This window comes from Pezoporus occidentalis, unplaced genomic scaffold (assembly GCF_034315485.1).
Source record: "Pezoporus occidentalis ecotype Australia unplaced genomic scaffold, CSIRO_AGI_Poc_V1 ctg40, whole genome shotgun sequence".
In the NCBI taxonomy this organism is placed as follows: domain Eukaryota; kingdom Metazoa; phylum Chordata; class Aves; order Psittaciformes; family Psittacidae; genus Pezoporus; species Pezoporus occidentalis.
In genome coordinates, this window is record NW_026915725.1 from 4,990,738 (window position 1) to 5,012,557 (window position 21,820).

The 21,820-nt window shown below is 40.8% G+C and overlaps 1 protein-coding gene across 3 annotated transcripts in view; it reads left to right on the plus strand.

Moving 5' to 3' along the window:
* The window catches only part of CUBN (cubilin), a 142,265-nt gene that overhangs the window by 48,863 nt on the left and 71,582 nt on the right, over positions 1-21,820 (plus strand). For all 3 annotated transcript variants that reach the window (XM_062633700.1, XM_062633698.1, XM_062633699.1), the window contains exons 28-29: positions 6,893-7,052; positions 16,475-16,656. In XM_062633700.1, the coding sequence (XP_062489684.1) occupies positions 6,893-7,052; positions 16,475-16,656 (342 nt within the window). The remainder of the gene's footprint in view (positions 1-6,892; positions 7,053-16,474; positions 16,657-21,820) is intronic.

Here is a 21,820-nt window from a genome sequence, read left to right on the forward strand (position 1 = left end):
CTGGGCTGGCAAAGCATGTGAGGAACAGCACTCAGCCCTGCACCTAAGTCAGCAGCACTGCAAACTGCTCAGACCTCCCTGGCCTATTCAGACCATGAGCACCTTCTCCATTGACCTGACTGCTGTGTCCATAGGCACAGCTCCGTCTCTTTGTAAGGAGCTTTTCCTGCAGTAGCAGCCTTCTGCTAAAGAGTAAGTTTGGAAATATTATTGTCCCAAGCTGAAAAGCAGTCCTGCTCCCTTCACCACGAGTGGCTTCTCACTGCAAAGGAACCACCTGAGTTTCTGAAGCGTTGATGAAAGCAGGCACTCTAACAAAGTAGCCACAGCCTTGTGACAAGGCAGGTGTACTCTCATTGCCACAAAGCTGTGGATCCCCAGGCAGCCCCTTGGTCAGCCAAGGCAGGAGAGACAATTCAGGGACAATTTGGATGCTGGCCTTGACACAAAACCTCTGCCTCCAGCTCAGGAGAGGCACAGGGTCAGGAACAGAAAGGCTGGGCACAGCCTGGGTTTGCCCCAGGCTATGTAGCCATATTTGAGGTCAAAGCACCCATAGTGGTTAGCAAAGCATGCTTTTTGGACGCACTCCTGCACTGGACTGTCTTGCTTTCGACTCAGCCTGCTCTGTCTGGCATGCATGCAGGAGACTCCAGGACTGCCCCATTGCAGGTGTCTGAGACCTTCATCCAGACAACATGGCAGTTAGGTGGAGGTGCTCTCCTTGTACAGGCTTCAGGATTTAAAATATCATGCTCAACAAATAAGGTTTTGAGTGCAGGTCTTCAGTTTGACAAACAAGGTGGATGTCTCCTAGGCATTCCTTTCTTAACCAGCAGTTGTTCCCTCCTCCTATATTAAAAACAATCTTAAGATTTCACCCAAAGATACACCCCTGCATTTCTTACATTGTTATAATAAACCCAGAGCCTTGCAAAAGAAAATTATTATTTTCATATCATTTGCAGAAATAAGCCTTTCCTAAAAAGACAGCAATGAGCAGATTTGCCTGCAGTTAGAATCATAGAATCATAGAATAGTTAGGGTTGGAAAGGACCTTAAGATCATCTAGTCCCAACCCCCCAGCCATGGGCAGGGACACCTCACACTAAACCATGTCACCCAAGGCTCTGTCCAACCTGGCCTTGAACACTGCCAGGGATGGAGCATTCACAACTTCCCTGGGCAACCCATTCCAGTGCCTCACCACCCTCACAGTAAAGAACTTCTTCCTTATATCCAATCTAAACTTCCCCTGTTCAAGTTTTAACCCATTACCCCTTGTCTTGTCACTACAGTCTCTAAAAACTTCTTGTTTTCTTTGAGAAGGTACTGAATGGTAATGTATGAGATGAAAAATTAATTTAAAAAAATATCACTGCGGTCCAGTGTGGAATTTAACATTGCTTGAAACTTTCAAAGGGCTCTGAGTATTTCAGGCTCAGGTTATGAGCCAAAACATAGACTCAGATGCAGCTCTTTAGAGCTAGACATTTATGTGTTTCTGTATGTTAGATAAATCCCAGTGAGATTAACCAGTGCGCTTAACTAGTGCGCTTATGTGTAGTGATGCACGATATCAAGCTCCATTGTACTATAGAATAAAATGGTTGCATAGTGAAAGCATGTAATTGTGTGGAGACAAGAAAGTTGCATACGGTGGTCAGAGCAAGTTTTATCAAAGGTCATCTAGGGCATAAACATATTTAAATAATCATATTAAAGCATTATTTAGGCTGAGTTCTTAAGGAGGGCTTTTACTAGTGGCAATTGCAAATACTTCTCATCACAGAAGCACAAACATAATCTTACTGTATTCTCCTGTTTGTGCAGACATAACAAGGCTCCAGAGAGTAAGTCAGTCAGAGTCTTAAGCTGCTTTTGTTTCTATGAAGACTATGCCTCTGTGCTGCTAAATTAGTGTAATGTGCCACATCCTGGAGTTTTGGTTTGTTTGTTGTTTTTTTTTTCCTCTGGCTGACAGACCTGCAGGTTTCTCAGCTTGCATTCTAGTTCTTTTAGAAGGAAATGTGTTGCTTAGAAATGGTTTATTTTTATTTGTGTTAATTCTTGCTGTAATGATTAATGGTGATCTCACTTTGGAGTGCATTCTGTTATTTGGATGATGATTGTATTGTCTGGGTTTTGCTTCATTTTTTTTTCTTGTAACATATTCGTTGCAATGACATAAAAATTTCCTTTCCAAAAACTGACCTGTTCAGGAAGAGCTGCTCAGATACTGGTAATCACTGCCTCTAGAGCTTAGATCAATCAAAACAGTCCCATATCAGGTTTCCCACTTTCCATTAGAGGAAAGAGGTACTTGTGTGTGTCAGAACAGCTCTTCGAGGATGTCCTAGAGGCTCCAGCAATGGGTGGGACACTCACAGCTATGCCAGACCGATCCAGGCACAACCTCCCTTCCTGAGTTTTGCAAACAGGGCCCAGGGCTGGGTTGGTCCCTGTTGCTGCTGGTCCCTGTAAAAAGGCTTTCAGACTGCAAATAATTTGTTTTAAGTATCAAGTTGAGTCAATTATTGATATAATTATGCATAATTATACAGTGATTTGTTCATGGTACAATACAATGAGAAATGTCAGTATTTATAGAATGGAGGTTCCTCCCATATTATACTGAAAGTTTGCCTTTGAAGACCCCATCATCTGGGGTCATCTGGATCTGGTGTATGTGTTATGCCTAACTAATGTATGTAAGCAGCTTTCTTCCCAGAGCAGGTTAGGCTGTGGGGTTTTTTTCTGTAATAATTTTCCTGATGAAAAAAACATGCATTTTCATTGAAATGAAGTCCTCCAGCAGAAAATTGAAATCTTGCCTTAAAAAATTAAAAAAAAAAAAAAATCAGTTTTCTGACAGGAAAACTGAACAGATAGAGTCCTACTACCTGGAAGGCTCCTGCCATTCTCACTTTGCAAGAAAGAATAAGCTTGACAAGGTGCTCAGCTAGAAAAATGGCCCTGTTTCAAGTATGCCTAAATGGAACACATTCAAAGTTTCTTTCCTCCCATTTGTTTGAGAGTGATTTCTTTCCACAGAGCAGAAACTCCATTTTCCAGATGCTCAGTCCTTGAGCCCTTGCTCCAGTTCTGGCAATGAGCTTCTCTGTGGCACAGGTCATGCTGCTTTGCTTTTCTCCTCTGGAGAGAGGTGAGAAGCTGTGGCCTCCAGAGCACCATTACTGGTGTCAGTGGCATATTTCCAGGCTGAAGAGTCAGAAGAGCCAAAATGTAATACTGGTGACCATGGTGTCTCCTCTGGGATTGCTGCCCAAGGCGAGCCCTTGCTGCAGCCTTGGCTAGCCCTGCTGTTTCAGCCACACTCCAATGTACAGCAGATGTTCTTCAGCTGCCGCTTTGCTGCAGAGCAGTCCCACAGCTTGGTTCATCCCTTAGAGAGATAGTACCTCCCCTTCTGACCTTCTGTGTCAGCCTATACGCTTGCTCCTAGGCAGCCTGATAAGGAGTTTCTTGTAACAGTTATTGAGCCCATGCCTAATAATTCAACTGAATGGTACAACATTCCTGCCTGGGCCCAGTGCCGGGCTGCAGCCTCATGAAAAGGAGATCTCTGGATGCTGATGGGTAATTGGTTCAGTTAGAGAGGAGTCTAAGGATTTGATCATGTGCTGCAGCTGTTTGCATAGTTTGTCTGTTAGATTGTCTGCCAAAATGATTACGAAGCCCTTGGATTTTCTGATGGAGGCCAAAAGGTCTGAACAAATAAATAAATTACGAAACAAATATCTACGCAGAATGAGAGCAAGCGCTTTCTTCGCAATAAGGAGGTGGGAGGGAGCCCAGTCCTCCGTTTTTAGAGTCTTATGGGACTGGAATGGCTAATAAATTGTTCCAAAATTCAATTGTCTTGCACAGTCCAAGGGAGTACCTTGCCTCATATAGCCTGGGGAAGAATCTTCCCTTGATTTGCAGCAGTTTAGGATAGCACAGATGACAAAAAGGCACTTAGACAAGAAACATTATCTCAGAGATCAGAAGAGAAACTGTGTCTCTTGAGATCCGTGTTCAGCTTCAGTTTCACTTGCCCAAATTTGTGTGAGAGCAAAATGTGGTTTGAGAAGTTCAGAATGCCCTGTGAAAACACACAGCTGCTCCCTTCATTTAGAAATGAAAGACAGCTCGAAAAACACCGCAGTAATTCTAGTGGTCATGGTTCTGCCTCCCTCAATGAGTTACAGCTGGCCAGGCACTCGAATTTCCTGCGAAGCTCTGCTCTGAACCCAGACCCACGGGGCAGCGCCGCATGAAGGGATTGCCATAGTAACCACTCTTTGTGTCTTGCAAAACTGACGGACTGTTTCAAGGGGAAATTACATAGAAATGTGACATTTGCAGTCATAGCTCTTTGAGTCCATAGCTCTTTAGAATGGTTTCTAATTTGTCATCACTAAAGCTAATGGCTGATCGTTGAATATGAGTCTTAACACAGTAAAAATATTTCTATTCAGAGCACAGATTCATGGTCTCCACATTGAGTCATTCTTCACCATTCATATTTTTCTGGTGTAAGGTTTCCGTGGCTTTAAGCCACAGAAATATGAATAGTATATACCACAAAGCTGTCAAAGGAAGTATTATTAAAAAATCTAATTGAATCTGACTTGATTTAATTTTTCTGAACTTAAGCCATGAAAGAATGTGTAAAGCTCTCAGCCTGGCTTGGAGGAAGGTCATAACTGTAATATTGGTCATGGATCAGCTGATCTGTCTGTCAGATGGTCCTTCAAGCGTTACGTTTGGAAAGAATACAGGTAGATGTTCAACTTCTTAACATCTGTTCTTTATGACAATTTAATGTCTGATATCAAATACATCTGATCAGAGCTTTGCAAGAACTCAACAGTGTGTCTGTAATCAGAAACTTTCAAGCTTTTCTGGTTTCCCCCAGAGAAATCATACCAAAAGGAGCGATAGTTCTCAGGTTCCAATACACTTCTCATGCTCTGAGCCTTTGGTTGTATTAGAGGATTGAAAACCTTAAAGATTCATGGTCAGCAGCCATAAAATAGATCATGAAATATTTCTGCAATTTGCCCCTAACTTCTGGCTGAACTACACTCAGTTCATTTTTTTTATGCAGAAAAGACATTCAAACTAGACTGTCTGCTTGAGGATTTGAAACCATTTGTGTAGATTTCTTGCCCCCAACTATGTCTTAGATCAACAAGATGATTTCTGAAGGTTCTGCAAGACCAGGATCTCGAACAGAAAAGATGAGAGTTTAATTACTCATTCCCATATGTGGGTCTGCTAGAAAAGATGTGCAAAAATTAGTAGCTAGCATGGTTAATCATTATTTACTGTAATATCATACTTCTACGCTATGGGTGTTGAGTGTAAGAGAATTCTTAGTGGAACCAGAGATATTTGGAGAACAGATTTGAATGGAGAGCAAAGACAAATAAACCTTAGCTGTTTCTCTAGAGATTGTAGTTTTGATTCTTTTCTATGGAGAGAACTTTACGGTGATGGCTTCAGAACAAAAAAAAAAAAGTTGTTGTTGAAATTCTGAAAGGAAGCATGCCAAAAAATCACAATGAGAATGTTCAGACATAGCATTTGTGCCGGTAATTTGTGTTAGGACGATGTGATCTGTGAGACAGAAGGTCGGATGAACTGTGGCAAAGTGATAAAAAAGACACAAGGGTTGCTGTTTCACTAAATTTTAAGAACTCTAGTAACGGGAGTCGACATAAATAAAGAACTTCTAACTTTACAACAGCTAGAAGTCTGATATTATAAGTCAAAGGCAATTTAGCTAAAATGTCTCATTTTTACCAGCTTTGCAAAAATTGTACTCCACACCCTGGAAAAATGACACTGAGCAGTGGGGTATTTGGTGAGGAACACTGATGTGGATTCAGTGTGATTTACTGATTTGGACGAAGTCACAAAATTAGAATTTGAAAAGCCCTTTAAACCAGTTTTGAGACAACTAATGTAAAGAGGCTTAAAAAGCCTGTATTAAATGTTTTAATTTAAATGTGAGAATGTTACTAGCTTCAGAAGTCATATATTAGGAACACTAAGGAATACTTAGTAGTTAGGAATATTTCCTCAGCAATCTGGGGGGTTTTCTTGTTGTTGTTTTGTTGGGGCTTTTTAGATCAGTGATGTTTTAAGAGTGGGATGGGGGATTTCTTGCCTGTATTTGGGGAACAGAAAGATTTTCAGGCTGCCAACACACTGTCTGTCAAAATACCATCACATAGACTATGATTAGGTGATCAAACAAAGTGTTTCTAAGTACAAAAATTCAGAACGCAGGGCTCAGTCCAAAGCAGGATAAGGTCATGAAATAATAAATAAACACATGTGAAGTTTGCCTTGTGGTTTTTGAGGCTTTACTTTGGGTTTGGGTTTCAGTTTGTCACCACTCTGGGAGGCCCTGGTGATGCTGACTGCTTGGTTTTCTCTATCACAAGCTCAATCAGTCCTGAAATCATCTGAGTGCAGTCTTAAAGAAATGGAGGGAAACAGAGCTGTCACCAAGGGGTTTGGAGGCACTATCAGGCTCAGTGCATGGTCAAATCAGGCAGACATCCTCTTTTTCTTTCTATTTCGGTTCGTTGCCATTTGCCCTTTATCTTCTTCCCCAACAACCCCCAATACACACCAAAACAGAAACTGCAAACCCTTCCTACTGGACACAGTGTGCAGCCAGGTTTAAAGACATATTGCAATTATATTTGCTCATCATTTCCTACAAATCTCTCCATGATCCCCAGAGCTCATATTGCTGTGCAAAGGTGGCCAGTGTGAGAAGTCTCACTGTTTTTCATTTGACATCCTGTACAAGACATTTAGAATTGGGAGCTGCTCTTTACTTACTCAGATATTTTTTGCTTCATTTCAGCTCTATGATGGGCCTGATCTACAATCCAACCTGATAGGCACTTTTTGTGGACAATCTCTTCCTCTGGCAGGGCGCACTACAGGGACCAGCCTTCATGTGGAGTTTTATTCGGATGGACTGAATGCTAGAAGTGGGTTCCAAATGCTGTGGAATGTTAATGGTAAGTTAGCCAGGTTTCCTCTGGGAAAGGTATGTTTCCTTCTTCCCTGTTTAATGGAGTCACAGCTTATGCTACCCTATGCCATCTAAGTAGAAGTAGCCCATTACAGCTCTAAAAACATTGCATTTCCTCATAATTCCTGACATACTTTCCCAGTGGATGTTTCTGCACATGCACACCTTTGACATCACCTCATCAGGGACTGAAAGCTGTAAGTGAAATATACTTTCATTTGCAGGAGTAGGCACAGGGATGAGTGGCATCTGCAGAATTTCTGTGCTAAACAGGAGATAATGTGCTATTAGAGGGGAACCGTGGGTGACGTGGGCTTTCTAATGGGAAACATTGAGCCCTCAGTTTGCCCCATTCCTATAGACTTGTGTTTTCTGTGCAGGCTTCTCTTCAGTTTTATTTAGTGGTGCTTGTTCTCTTGGGTAGTGCATTCACTTCCAGCTGCCCCTCACCCCTCTTCTCTGCATGAAATAACACTGGCCAAGGCCTTGGGTGTTTTTCTCTTGTTCTTGCATGTCACAAAGACCATCGTGGGCCTTATTAAATAGGCAAGCATGCGTGCTAATTATAAACAAATCTGTTAATGACTGTACAATTGCAAACTATGTTTTCAGTTTCTACATAAGTGAGGCTACAAATGCAACTTTTTCACTCTACTTATTTAACAGCAATATTGGGCTGTAACAAGATTAAATCGTGTGCCATTGTACATCCCATCAAATAGGACCCAACCTTGAAAATAATTAAATCGCCACAGTTGCCTGTCTGCCTAATCAGTTCACACCATTCAGCTTCGGCAGCATTGTTAAGCAGCTGAAATCAGCTGCAGAGGCCCCACTGTGGGTTGCTGAGGTGTATGGCATGCTGTATGTTGTTTGAATAGGAGCTCCTCCATGCTACCACAGACTGCTGGCATTTGTGGGCTCCCAAAGGGCTCTCGTTGGCTAGACAGGGGTGTTTTGTATTCAGTGGAGGTCAAGGAGCATTTCTGGGCAAAGGAGGGACATACGAGGGAGGAGTGAGATGTGTGGCAGGAGCCAGCAGGGGAAGTGCTGCAGCACAAAGGTACATTCTTGTGCTTTGAGGTGATGTCATTCTGGGACTGCACAAAAGAAGAAAAAGTGGAGGCTTTTATGCACAGCCAGATGACATCAGCTCCATACAGTAGCCATGGTGCTGGGCTGACTCGTTTTTCTAAAGCTCCCAAAGCTTTCCAGAATCTGCCTGCCTGGTAACCTCTCTTGGGCTTTCCCCTCACGTCCCCTTCTAAACACTTCCCGGACTCTCCAGCCCTCTCCCACCCCCTGTACTCTTTTTCTGCACTGACACATTCACTTCTCTGCAGCATTGCCCCTCTGCTAAGTCCTGGACTTTAAACTGTGGCCTGACCCTGCACAGGGCTCAGGCTGCTAATGCAGGGCTGAGTCTAAGCAGCAGAGCAATATCTGTGGGTTCAGATAGGCTTGGCTCCTAGGGAATGTCACTGCTGGCTCTGAACATCACAGCTGTGGCTCCCTATAGCCTGTAATATATGTGCAAGTTCTTCCAGAGCTGACTACAGTTGTTGTCTTTTTGTTCATTGCAGGCACCTCCTTTTTTTGTCAGCCTGTGTAATGTGCAGATAGGTATTCCTCTTGCCCTCGATGGCTGCATTGTCTGGGTATATACCATTGCCCTATCCTGGATAAAATTAGATATTTTCCTGTGGTAAGGGTGCTATATTTGCTTCTCCCTTCTGAAAAACTTTCAAATTCACAAAAAAATCCCTCATTGGAGAAAGTCTCCTTGTCTAGGGGAACTCATCAGGAGATGCAGCCTTTGAGTTGGGTATTTCTTAGGCAAATCCCCAAGAGAATCTAAAACTGGATCTGGTAACATCTCACCTGACAAGAAAATAGCAAGGCTATAAATATTGCTGAGAGAAGAGCTTTTACTTCTGCTCAAGTGACAAATGTGCACTCTAGAGTTCAAGCTGCTGTGAACTATTTTTTAGGCTGTCCATGTGCTGGCAGTGGTGAAGCATCTCTGAGATATATATCAAGGACATTCACATGCTTTCGTGATAAAAGAGAGCAGCACTTACATTTGCCACTATGTGCCTGATACTATGTTAACTTCAGACACTCTTTCTGGCAGCTCTGCTTGTAGTTACAGGCTGATTAAAAAAAGCCAAAAGCTTACTTCATTGATAACTAACGTGAGGAGCCCTTCCTGCCACACATGACACAAATTTAAAGTGTTCTGATTTGAAATATTTGCATCTGATCTTTCCAGTTGTTTAGCCACTGTTTTTCGGTTGCTGAGTTGCTGAAGGAAATCCAGTCTTTAGGCTTTCCCAAAAATAGAATTAGTAACTGATTTTAGGAAAACGATGTTATTTATGCTTAAAAGTGTCCTATATAATTTAAATTGGATGGAAAGCTGTAGTGTATAGGATTCAGCTTAAACATGGTTGTGGTTCTGAAATAACGCTGTTCATCTGAGGTAAAGGCCTTTCATTGATGAGGCTGTGGTTTGGCTAAATCACTAATATTTTCTTCTGCAGCCAAAGCCTCAGTAGGAATATTCACTAGAGGAAAGTTTGAATCTGCAAGTTGTCCATTACACTTCTGCTGTTTATCAAGAAGCTTAATATAGGCAAATAAATTTCGGGGCATATATTGGCCCTTTGAGAAAGAACAAACTCTTGGTAACAGTCTGGATGCTGCAGAAGGCGGCACACCAAGTGAACTGCTTTCCTTAAAAAAAAATAAATAAAAAAATCAGGAGGCCAAAAGGACAAAGGTCTCTCAGTGCAAAATTACACCAGTGACAACTGCCACTATCTGGGAAGACACATATTTCCTAGACCCGTCACTTACCTTATTAAGCAATGCGTGTGTGGGAGCTGACTGCTTTTTATATATATCTGCATGTCACTGGAAGCTTACTCATTTTGCTGCTTGATTATCAGTAGACCTTATAAATGTAATTGGCTCTTCTCAGCATAGTCAGAATTTGTGCCCACTATGCTATTTTGTTACATACTAATTCCCCCTCTAAAAAAGAAGCAAAGAACACTATTGAGAAAAGAATTACATAGCCCCAGAGTATTGTACTGTTCATTTCCTTCACCATAATGTTCTTCCTGCTGTGTTTCCTTAGGAAATGTTTGATGGACAGGGTATGGAGAAAGCCACTTAATTCATGAGAAGTTTACATTAATCTGGGTCTGTATTTTCAGAAGATGAAAATTGTTAGAAGGCATACAATAACTAAAGACTGGGGTTTTCAGTATGTATGTCAGGTGAAGTGTGAAATAGTTTCTTAGTTCTGCAGAGAAGCACAACAGAAACAGAGATTAGATTAGGATGCAGAAGTCATTCACAGCAGACATTTGCCAGGCATCGGTTAGGATTGCTGGAGAGAACATTGCATTGCAGGGCAATGAAGGGGCTGAGTCCCAGATTTTCTAATCCTGAATCATAGCTATGTTCTTGATTTTTTGTTCAGCCTTTGAGAAATTGCCATTTGTTCGGTTTTTGAAGTGACTATTCCTTTTCAGTGCCTTTCTGACACATTAAGTCTAAGGAAGCACAGGGTCTGATCTTTTGAAGTCCTGAGCAGTTGTTTTGAGTTGTGGATGCTACCCTGTTCAGAGCTAGCTTTTTGTATTGCAGTCTGGCTATTAAAATCATGGACATGTTCTCTGTGAGAGATAAGAATTAATTCATTTCTGTTTCTTCCACAAGCTGGAACTTCTCCCACCCCTCCAAAATAATATATAAGAATAGAGACCAAAATGTTCTTAAAATGCTTGCTGCTGAACAGTTCAATCAATGTTAGAAAATGTTTTGGGTTTATGCTTTTTTTTAACACTGAACACTGGCAGCTGGGAACTATGGTCATTTACTATCTATCTTGGAGGATTCAGCTCCTGTTTAAATGCCTAAATTTGCCTTTATGTCTCTGCGCTCCAGTAGTCTATCTACTTGTAATAAATCCTACTGCATTCAGACTGAAATATGTTGAAGAAAATACCAGGGTTCAGGAAGCTGCTAAAACAATAACCAAAGCTACAGAAGTGATTAACAAATCAGAAGGAAGAAAAAAAAGCAAAACAAATTCTCACTTGAATTTTTACTCTCTTGCATAAACCCTCACCACAAAAATAATCCCAGTTGCTCCACTTATGAACTCAACTTACTCAAGAGAACAAAAAACTTCAGAATTGAATCAAAGTTATACTTCATGCAAGTATGAGTGTAATACAGGCAAGTATTCATTCTACATGCTTTTTGCAGGCAGAGTCAGTTAACACTTACTGAAATATTTCACCATGAGCACAACAAATGGAACTCTGAATCCTTTTATTTCCCTAACTCTGATTTTACAGAAGCAGTGCCACTTTAAACTTTATGGAGGGATTTTTCTAGCATGTGGCTTAAACATACCCCCGAATAAATCTTAAAACCTTTCAAATAATAGAGGTTTCCACAGATTACTACTTCTCTATTCAGGTATAATTATTTATGATAATAGGGATTCTTCTTTGGTTAATGAACACCATCTGCTAACCAGACAGGCAGTAAGTAATATGGAAAGATCTATAAATCATCCCTTGCACAATCTTCAATGACTACTTCAAGTTTTATCCAGAGGAAAGCAAAGTCACCAAATACATGTTTCCTGAGCTTTCTGTTTGTTGTCTGATTTCCTAGCAACTAACACCATGTCAGGTAGTTGTTTTAAACATTTTTCAAGGGAATTCTGGGACCTTTGCACTACTAAAAGAGTATTTCCCCTCCTTTTTTTCCCTCAGTTTAACTGCTGGGCTGAAGTTTCCAAAATGACTGCACAAAGTGAGCATATGCCACATGCAGCTCTGCTGCGAGAAACTTTTTGGCAATGCAGCTGTCGGTCTGTCAGTCCACATAAAGCAAGATGGTGTGTTTCTGCACTGAGAAAAACTTTTAAAGATGTTTCACTAGGAACATAATGGTTTCAGGTTATCTGCTATTATTTCAGTGAGAGCTGAAGTCGTGCAGCAATTTATAGGTTCTGCATCCGCATTTTTATTTACCCCTAAAGGCCAAATAGTTTTTACTTTGTTGTCATAAACAGCACAAATCCCATTTATTTGAATAGAAGCAAATTGTAATCTGATGTTTGCAGGCAAATGTAAACATTAGGAGAAGGCTTGTAGTCATTTAATGGTGATGTCAGAGATGGAAGAAGTTTAATTAGCTGAGAAGTTTACATTTCCATTTAAACTTGTCCAATTTTAAAATCTTAATAAAGCAGGAAGGCTACTTTTGTAGGAAAATGACATTCCAGGTTAAATCAAAATGTATTTCTTCACTTGCTCAAAGAATAGGAAAAGGTTATCGTACATGAAAATGCATGCTTCAAAAAACCAGCACTGGCATTTCTCCTTGAAGTCTTCCCTTTAAATGCAAAATCCATATGTATATTCATGTATGTATACAAATGAACAGGCATCTGCATCTACTTCTACGTCTTCAGTCTGAACACCATTCGTGTGAATGTAATTTGTTGTTTGCTATATTTTCTAATTATTTTAACTATCTACCAAGGCAGATTTCAAAGCCTAAAATAAGCATCTTAAGGCAGGGAATCTGTCTTCACAGGTAATGCACAAACAGTATGAAAAATACCTGCACTTTATTTTTCCTTCGTGGCTTGTATCTGTGATCCAATCACAGAAATGCATAATGCTACAAGAATTTTGTGGGTAATGAAGACACTGGATAAATCAGGGATCAATTCTAAATTCTCCTTTTTAAAATATTCAAGGCAAAATGTTTGTGAATAGCAATGTTCCAGGAACTGAAATACAAGGTGCAATGTTGGTTAATAGACGTTTGTTTCTCATTTTGAAATGACATTCCTGGGCAATTCCTTTCATTTATTTATTTATTTTCCGTTCTAAGCCTGGAAATCTTTCACATACAATGTTTGTAAGCATTTCAACAAGTTTTTCTATTGTAATTGAGTTTAAAGGCAGGAACATTTGTTTTAATCTCTGAAATTTCTGTAAATATTTTGTTAAAATCATCTAGCATCTCTATTTTAAAGAATGTACAACAGAACCGATCCCTACCTCATCTGTGTAAGAGCAGGAACGTGATGTATAGACTTTCTGCCAGTTGGCCAGAGACTTCAGAGATTATGTTTCTGCTCTGATATGGAGGTTTCTGCTTGCATATGCAGGTCACTCAATATAGTTCAGGTGTGAAGTTCACATATTTGCAAAGATCAGTGAGTCCTTTTTTTACCTGTTAATAGTGAATACTTAGGCACAAACTCAAGGAATTTTGATTTGTTTGCAAACAATTGAAAAATGATTGGCAACATGAGTTCAGCACATTCATTATAAGAACTGAATCACAGAGATCTAGGCTTTACCTCCAATTTACTGGAGCACTTAAGAATCACTTCTCTTGTAACAAAAAGCTTTTCCTGGGAACATTTAGAGTTGGAAGAAAAGGAATGGCACATTAAAGACAGCTTGACATTCTTATTCATGTGCTTCACATGCCCCATCCAGAGAATATTGACTGAGCTCAGAGAAAATATAAACCACTCTGGAGAGGGAGCATGAGTGATCTGAATGCTACCTGCAAGGGTTGCACAGAAAGTAAGGTCTGTGCCTCAAAGCACAGCACACAAACTTTCCACTTGTCTGAGCCATTTTAGGTTTAAATAAAAAACATGTCTTTGTGGCTATCAGGAAATTCTTAGTAGGAGAAGCTGAGTCATAACTGCCTGTTTAGTTTTAAAATGTTCCCAGCTTTCTTCAGGCTGAGATAAATAGCAATTGGCTTTGCTCTTGCCTGATGAAACTCCCCTGCCTTCCCCTTCCCACCCCCTCAGGACTCCAGCCATCAAGTCGGTTGTGAAATTGTTCTGTTTCCCAAGCTGGAGAGGCTGCTTTCCCCTCCTGAGGTCTGTCCTCAGCAGCTGTGTCATTCCTGCTGCTGACAGAAAAGAAAGGGAGTTAAGTCCCCCTGCAAATTCAGCTGTAAGGCTCTCCCCCTGCTGACACCTCTTTTTTTTCTCCAGTTACAAAACCCCAATGACCTGGTTTCTTTTGAGGAAACTCAGGCCATCTTCTGATGGCACTGGGGAAAAAAATGGGGTGGTGGGTGACACTGAAGCTTTCTTCCTCTCTGTCTCTTTGCTGAAATGTTCATGGATATCAAAGTTTTAGGAGTTTAACATTTACCCAGCACTGCTGGCAGGCCTCAAGGAAGTAAGCGTATTACCTTTTTCTGTTTCTCTCTCCAGAGGGACTGAAGGCAGGATTGGTTTCAAATGCACTTAAAAGCTTCTTTTATTTCTTGATTGAGGGTTATGGAGGCCTCCTCAGGGTTATGGAGCATCTTGGGCAGTAAGGTGGGGAAAAAGGGAGAAGAGCTGAGCCTGTACCAATTCATCTGTGAGGTCAACATTGGTTATGTAAAGGTTTTCCTGGGTTATAGCTAACGGTGTTCAACTGTGGGAATTCCTGCGTTTAAAAGGTGGTTTTCTATGAGTACTGGGTGATAGACAGACAGAGATCTGTGTTACCTTGCTGGCATGGCTGGACTTTATTTAGATGACACTGATTTAGTTTAAAATAGCTTATTGCTTTGCTCCCTTGCAGGCCTGCTGCTCTTTCCTCCCATAGATTTGTATTATGCAGTCCTAGAAGTTCTAGGCAAAGCCAGGCAAAGCCAAACTTAAGTTTCCAGTGAGGGGTTGAAAGACCCCATGGTAGATACAATGGCAAATGCTTCTGGGGATGAGCAGTCACTTTTCCATGACCACAAGTTTGTCACAGAAGGTGCTGAGGAAAATATCTGCATTTAATTTAAGATCTTGATTTATAGCTTCCTGAAGAAAAAAAAAAAAAATTGTTAAACAGAGCAGTGGCCAAAGATATCTTGTTGAAATTATGCATAGACTAAATAGAGCTTAGGGGAGTTTCACACATCTGTGTAGATTTAGTTGAGCAGGTGAGAAGGGTAGTTCATTTGGTTTATGTTATAAAATATCTCCTGTAACTGAAAGTTCTGATATGGATGCTATTTATCACTTCTGACATACCCAGAGGCAGTATTTGCTTCTGGGAATACAGAGCTCATGGTTTATTAGATGGTTTTAAGTATTTGGGGGTTTTTTGCTATGTGACAGAACCTTCCCTCTGGAGATGAAGCCAAAGAGATTGATGGAGTGTGGGCTTTACTTACAATGCTTGAGTGACCCCATAAAAGCTGTGTAAGCAAAAGATTAGCTAGTCCCTAAATGAAGCACTTGAGGGCTTGTAATGTAGAGAGGGGGAAAAAATGCTGCTGCAAGGAAGAGCGACACACACACATAAAAGCAGATCAGACCCACAATTCCCTTGTTTTCTGCAGGTGACAGACATAGATCCACCCTCCTGGCTTCTCTAAAGGTGAGGTTTCACCATGAATGCAGCTAAGTTTTCCCTAACACTGGGAAGGGCTTTTGTCCTTCCCACCCTGTTAACACCTGCACCCAGGGATGGGGTCAGGGAAAGTGTCTTCCTTTAAATTCAAGGAAAGGAGAACAGTGCCACATCTCCATAAATCAGTGCCAAAACTGCAGTCTCAGGTGTTCAGCTGCTTTGTGCTGTCCAATCAGGGCCTGCATTTAATCCATTGTTTTGCATATTTTAATTGTTTAAATCTAGCTCGTAATATCCAAGGACTTAATCACCCAAGGGGCTGAGGAGTGAGTTTAGGACAATAATATCTTACCTGAAAAGAAAATACTTAACTTTTCAAACATGCCATATCTTACAATTGCACAGTTACAATTGAATAAAAAGAACATTAAATCTACCAAATGTCAGAAAGCCAGTCTATCCATTGTGACTTGGCAGCTTATGATCACACTCCATGGGTTGAGGGAAATTGCATTGTCTTTCATTTTATGATTTCTAAAGCAGTGGGAAATGGCATTTTTACAACAATAGGGAGCCCTCCCCAGGATAACTTAGTTTGTGTATTAGTTGAGGTCAAGAACAGTTAAGGAAGGATCTGGTTCAGCTTTCTAGAGCTGAGCTAAGCTAGAGGCCAATAATAATAATAAAAAAAGTCTTTTTTTCTTTTTCTTTTTTTCCTCTGAGCCACAGTTTCTTCAGCTTTGAAATCAGATGCTGAGGTATGGTGAGAAACATGCCAAACCGTGAGGCGAAGTGCTCACTGCTTGGGAAGTGCCAGCAGGTCTACCCTGCCATTTCTGAGTTCCTTGCTAGACTTCAGTTCCCTGTGATAGAGCAGATCCTCAAACCCATTATACACACTTGTGCATGAAATGGATGCTAATGCCTGTCCTCATTGCAGAGCTGTTGGTGAGATTTTCCAGAGCCTCACTGATGGGCTGCTTTGTTGTCTTGTCAGGTTGTGGAGGAGAACTCTCTGGCCCTTCTGGCTCATTTCACAGCCCTGGCTACCCCAACAGATACCCAAACAATAGGGAATGCATCTGGTACATTCACACAGCACCTGGCAGCAGCATCCAATTGACCATTCACGAATTTAAGGTTGAATATCACCAAGACTGCAACTATGATGTTTTGGAGGTAAGAAAATTAGATTTACTCCTCAAAAAATACATGCTTTACTCCTCAAGAAGTTACATGCTTTTTTGTCTGGAGAAGATAATCCCAAGAACTGACGGAGCAGAACAAAAACTTCTACTGCAATTTCCCATTTCTGCTGTGGTTACAGTTAGATTCCACAGGTGTTGTCACAGAAGCCACAATGTTCTCACTATATTTTGCTTTTATGCCTTTGGAGTCTGTATACCTTAATGAATAATGATGCTAGGCACTGTACACTTCCTAACAAGAGACAAAACTGCCTTGAAAAACTCAGTCTTGTAAAGTCCACTTTTCACAAAGAACTAAGTAATAGGGTGCTGTACCATGGAGATTAAATTTTTTGATGTAAAGGGAGATAATGGATCACTGAGGGGTAACTAAGGTGAGACTTTGTGTAGGACCTTTCAAGGAAAGAGGGAGGTTTATAACTCTGAGCACTGAAAGCTATGAAGATTCCTTTTACACAATAAAAAGAGTAAAGAAGAGGCAGTGTCCTAATCAGCTTAGGGTGGTGGACAAGGAGAAAAAGGACCTCTCTAAGGGTTTACTGACCTTTCAGAGACCCATGAAACTAGATGGTCTTGTTATATACAGTATCTTTGTGCTCATGCTGGGAAGCCTCCAGGTGACCAGTCCCAGCTAACCGATTTGAATAGACTTCCACTGCAGGAAGAAGGGTTAGGAAATAATTTCATGGAAAATTCTTTAGAAGTATAGATTTTCTAGATCACGCTCACTAGATTTGATGTCACTAATGGAGGGACAGTTGTTGGGTCTTTCAATGTTAATACATTGGTGACATTTAAATTTTTTTGTAATGAACACAAAAGATTTATTAAGAGATCTTATATCACTTCACTGGGTCCTTTCTACTCTTCTGCTGGCTGATGTGATGTGTGACTGGCATACAGCTGGACAGCTTTCTGTCCAGCACCTACACATAATCACTGCTGCCTATTCTGACCTTTGTAGCTTTGATTCCTCCTTAATGTGCACTCATCAGCACTATTCCTGGAAGACTTAACTCAGATCCTAAATATACAGTTGCTGATAGATGATTGCTAAGCATTTGTATGAGTAGAAGAGATGTATAACTAAACTCCAGCTTTTCGGTCTGAAGCAGGCTTCCCTAGAAATGGAAATCGACCAAATGGACACTGTGCTTTGGGACTTTTGTAGGATCTGGGAGTAATGAAATTGTTCCATGAATTCTCTAGCAGCAGCACTGACAAGTATGACTGTATGTCACATTCCTGACACCAGTGCCTGTGGGTAGGTGGCCTGTGTTGGCTGGTTTGGGTTTTGATGAAGCCTGCTGTATTGCAGTTTCATTGCTCTTTGTGCCTAAAATGACAAGATTGAAGCTAATCTGCCTGTGAGCTTCAGTTTTGTCTCTGTTGCCCAAAGGAATCCATTAAACAGCTACAAATATAAGTCTGCTATAGTTGACCATTTCTTGACTAGTGCAAGGACAATGCCTACATCTGCACGTGGGCACACAGGTGCTACTATGATCCAGTAAGCGTAGAGATGGCTGGCAACCATCTGCTTGACAATCTTTTGACTAGTGGGGAGGGCTGTCCTAAAACCAGTGAGTGGGTTGCCAGACATGAACTGCTTAAAGAATTTGTTTAAGAGGATTCTGCTGTTTGCTGCTCTGTATCCCTGACCAAGGTATTCGCCTTAGGTTTGGGGTTTTCTTTCTTTACCATTTCAAATTTATTTGCTATGCTTTTAGTTCTTTGCAACCTTACTTATTCATCAGCACAAATGCCCACCTTGTTTGTTTGAACTTCCCTGCCTTCAGGATTGGCATGCCTCTAAGTCGCTTACCTCCTAACCTTGACTCATCCAGTTCCCAACACCTGTCTCTGATCTGCTGATAGAGAATCTAACATAAATCAACTTACTGGGGAAAATTGGTTCATGTCATAGTGCAAGATCAAAGGCTCTGCCTGGCAGCAAACAGCTTCCCCTGCCAAACTGCAGCTGTTTGGTGGAGTTCTATGCACCTTACCACATACATACTTTCTTTCTTTTGTTATAAAATTACACATTCACAGCATGATTGATAAAGTCTGCCCAAAACAGATGATAACTCAGATTTAGTGGGGGAAAAAACCTCAAATGTGGTTAACCATTTTCAGGAGCTGCTCTACATTGTCATCTCCTTTCCTGTAGCTGTCTACATAGGTCCGGGCTAACAACCACACATACAAATGTTTGAAAAGTGCTAGAAAAAAGAGATTCCTGGTGTGCCTTTGCCACAGTGTGTTTCAGTGATCAATAAGATTCCAAACTTCTTTCACTCTCACATTGTTTTCCCAAGAATATCCTGTCTATCAGTTCTTCAGGTTTTAAAATCTGCTTTTTCTCAAAATTATTCTCCTGATTTCACTTTTTTCCTTATCTCTGAATAGTTCTACCACTTCCTGTTTTCTTCCAAGCCAAATAACTTTCCAGTTTTAACAGGAAGTCAAAATCAGTACTAAAGTAGCTTTGCACCCTGCTATTCCTCCCTGTCCCATTAACATTCTCTACTCTCTGAAATAAGAAGCTGTCTTGTAATAAAAGTTCCCCAGTAATCATAAAACCTGCTCACCTGGATGCATTTAGCTTTTGCTTAGAAACACACTCATCCCTTTTTAAGGGCAGAGAATTGTAGGAACATTCTAAGAGATCTTTCCCATTACAGCACCTTTGCCACTAACTTCATATTTGCACCATCACTTCTTGACTATTTCTCTTGCGCATTTTTTCTGAAGCATATTTATTCTTGTAAAACGCAGCAGCTCTCTTCCTTCCCTTCCCTTTGCCAATGCCTCCTAAACAAGCTGTCCCTTCCATGTCAGTATCCCAGAACTGCCATATGTTTCAACAAGACTGTGCAACAATAGTTAAATAAAAATTGTGTGTGTGAAATCCTCAAGTTCTCCATGTGGCTTCTGCGTGCTCAAGTGTTTGACATATTCTTCTTTTATCCTTCTCCTTGTTTCTTTATGACACTTGCACTCATTCTCTCTTCCCTATCAGGTTCTAGTCCATTTACAAACATCCAGAGTCAAAATTTAAATTGTTCTTAAAGATATTTTCTAGAAATGTTTAATGGAAATAGAAGTCATCATTTTGGACACAAGGAAAATCTTTACATTTAAATGGCTTCTATTGAAAATATGTACGTAGAGAAAAATGAGCATGTCTGCTTTCTTGAATTATGACATCTTTCTTTAACATGGACCAGATTTTTGTGATCTATGATTATATTCTGCCACAGCAAGATGTAGCTCTGAGCTGAAAAGGAGGGTACCCTGACAATCTATTTCACTTCCAAGTCTTTATTAGATGCTTTGGGTTTCTCATTTAAATATGAAGAAACATCAAGTATTACCATAATTCTTAAGTCTCTGTCAAAGCCAGTCTCTCTCTTTGCTGGTAGTTATATCTGAGTGGGGATCAGTTTTATTCCCAGAAAATCTGTGTCATGAGGGTGACCAACCGCATAAAAACAGCTTTCTGTTGCTCATAACTCTGGAATGCTGACTGTTAACAATAAATGGAGCTAACAGGGCAGAAGCAAATGATAAGAACAGATTAAAACCCGGGGCTTTATGGCAGTGTCGTGCATCTCCGCTATGCCATCCAACTAAATTTTATCTCTGGATCAGGTACTCTGATCAGAGTAAATGTTTTTATTCTTATTTTTATCTGTTTGCAGCTCAAACGTCCTGTGATTCTTTGTGAACCACACCCTGGAATTCATTCTTTCCATCCATTCTCTTTCCCTCTTCTTTTTTTCATGTGGTAACTATTGGTTTTCCTCTTTGTAGCCAAAAGTAACATTTTATTGTTTTTTGTCATGGAAACACTAACTTGTTTTTGTTCCAGCCCTTGTGAAAGCATCTGATTAATTGAGCTGGCATAAGGGAAAAAAAAAGAAAATACACTCTTAACTGTAGAGATCATGCCTTTGACTGAGCTTTTTATTTTGAAACTGTGCAGAAGGCCATTGCTGCACAGTTAACAATGCAAAAGAGACCCACAAACCTCAGATTTCTATCAGTATTTCTTTCCCATCTCTAATTGTCTTCCAATAGGTCAACTATAAGTGTTCATTTCTGAGGTAATACTAGAAGTCAGCAGTGTTTATGTCAGGGCTGGGTTTGGTCTCCTTGCCCATGGTGCGCAGATGTCCCCAGGGAGGCACCAGGGATGATATGAGAGGCTCGTCCATGGTGCTTATTAGATGCATATTAGGAATTCCTGCTGTTTCCTCTGCCACATTGCTTCTCTGGGCTGGTTTAGATGATTAAGAGCATGTGTTCCTGCTAGATATCATGCTGTGGCTCTGACTCAGGGACTATACCACAAACACATTTTAAAATTCACATTTTGAACAGACTTCTGACAAATGCAGCTGTCACTGAGCCCCACAAGCAGTCAAGCAGTAAGATTTTTCTGAAGGCACTGAGATTGCAGCAGACAAACATGCTTCTTCCCCAGACTGTGACTGCTTCATTACAGATTCTTAGTCTGAGCTGCGATTTCCTCCATACTGACTTCTCTTGAATGCCTCGAGATGATCCATTAGACATATGAACCATTATCCATTCAAGTCATGCAGTCTCCCTACAGAATGCAAAAAAAGTGCTGTCTCAGTCAAAACAAAAATCTTTAAGCTATTAAGCCTGTGTAATCAGCCACTAAAGCAGAACACAGTCTTCTGAGCATCTAACACCCTGTGACATTCATAAAAGTTTAATTCCTCCTTCTTTCTTCTGGGGATGCAAGCTTCAGCTTCTGAGGTCTCACATTACTCTGGAGTCATTGAGTAGTTTTCCTAGTTAAAGAAAAATTCTTTCCATTATACCTCTAACGGCAGAGCAGTGTCAGGCACCATGAGCAGTTAAGTGAGCACACAATCAATCAAGTTGCGTAGCAATGCAGTACACGTAGCCCTGGAGGTGGTGGGACTAGCTCAGCTATTTGTAGGACTTGCGCAGATATTTAGCTTGGACAGAACCCAAACTTCTTCTGAGGTTAAAAAGTATCCGGCAGAGCTTATTAAAATATTGAGTTTCCCCTCATCTAGAAATGATCAGAGGCAAAAGGGCCATATAGGAGGCTGGTTCTTACAGTACTATCA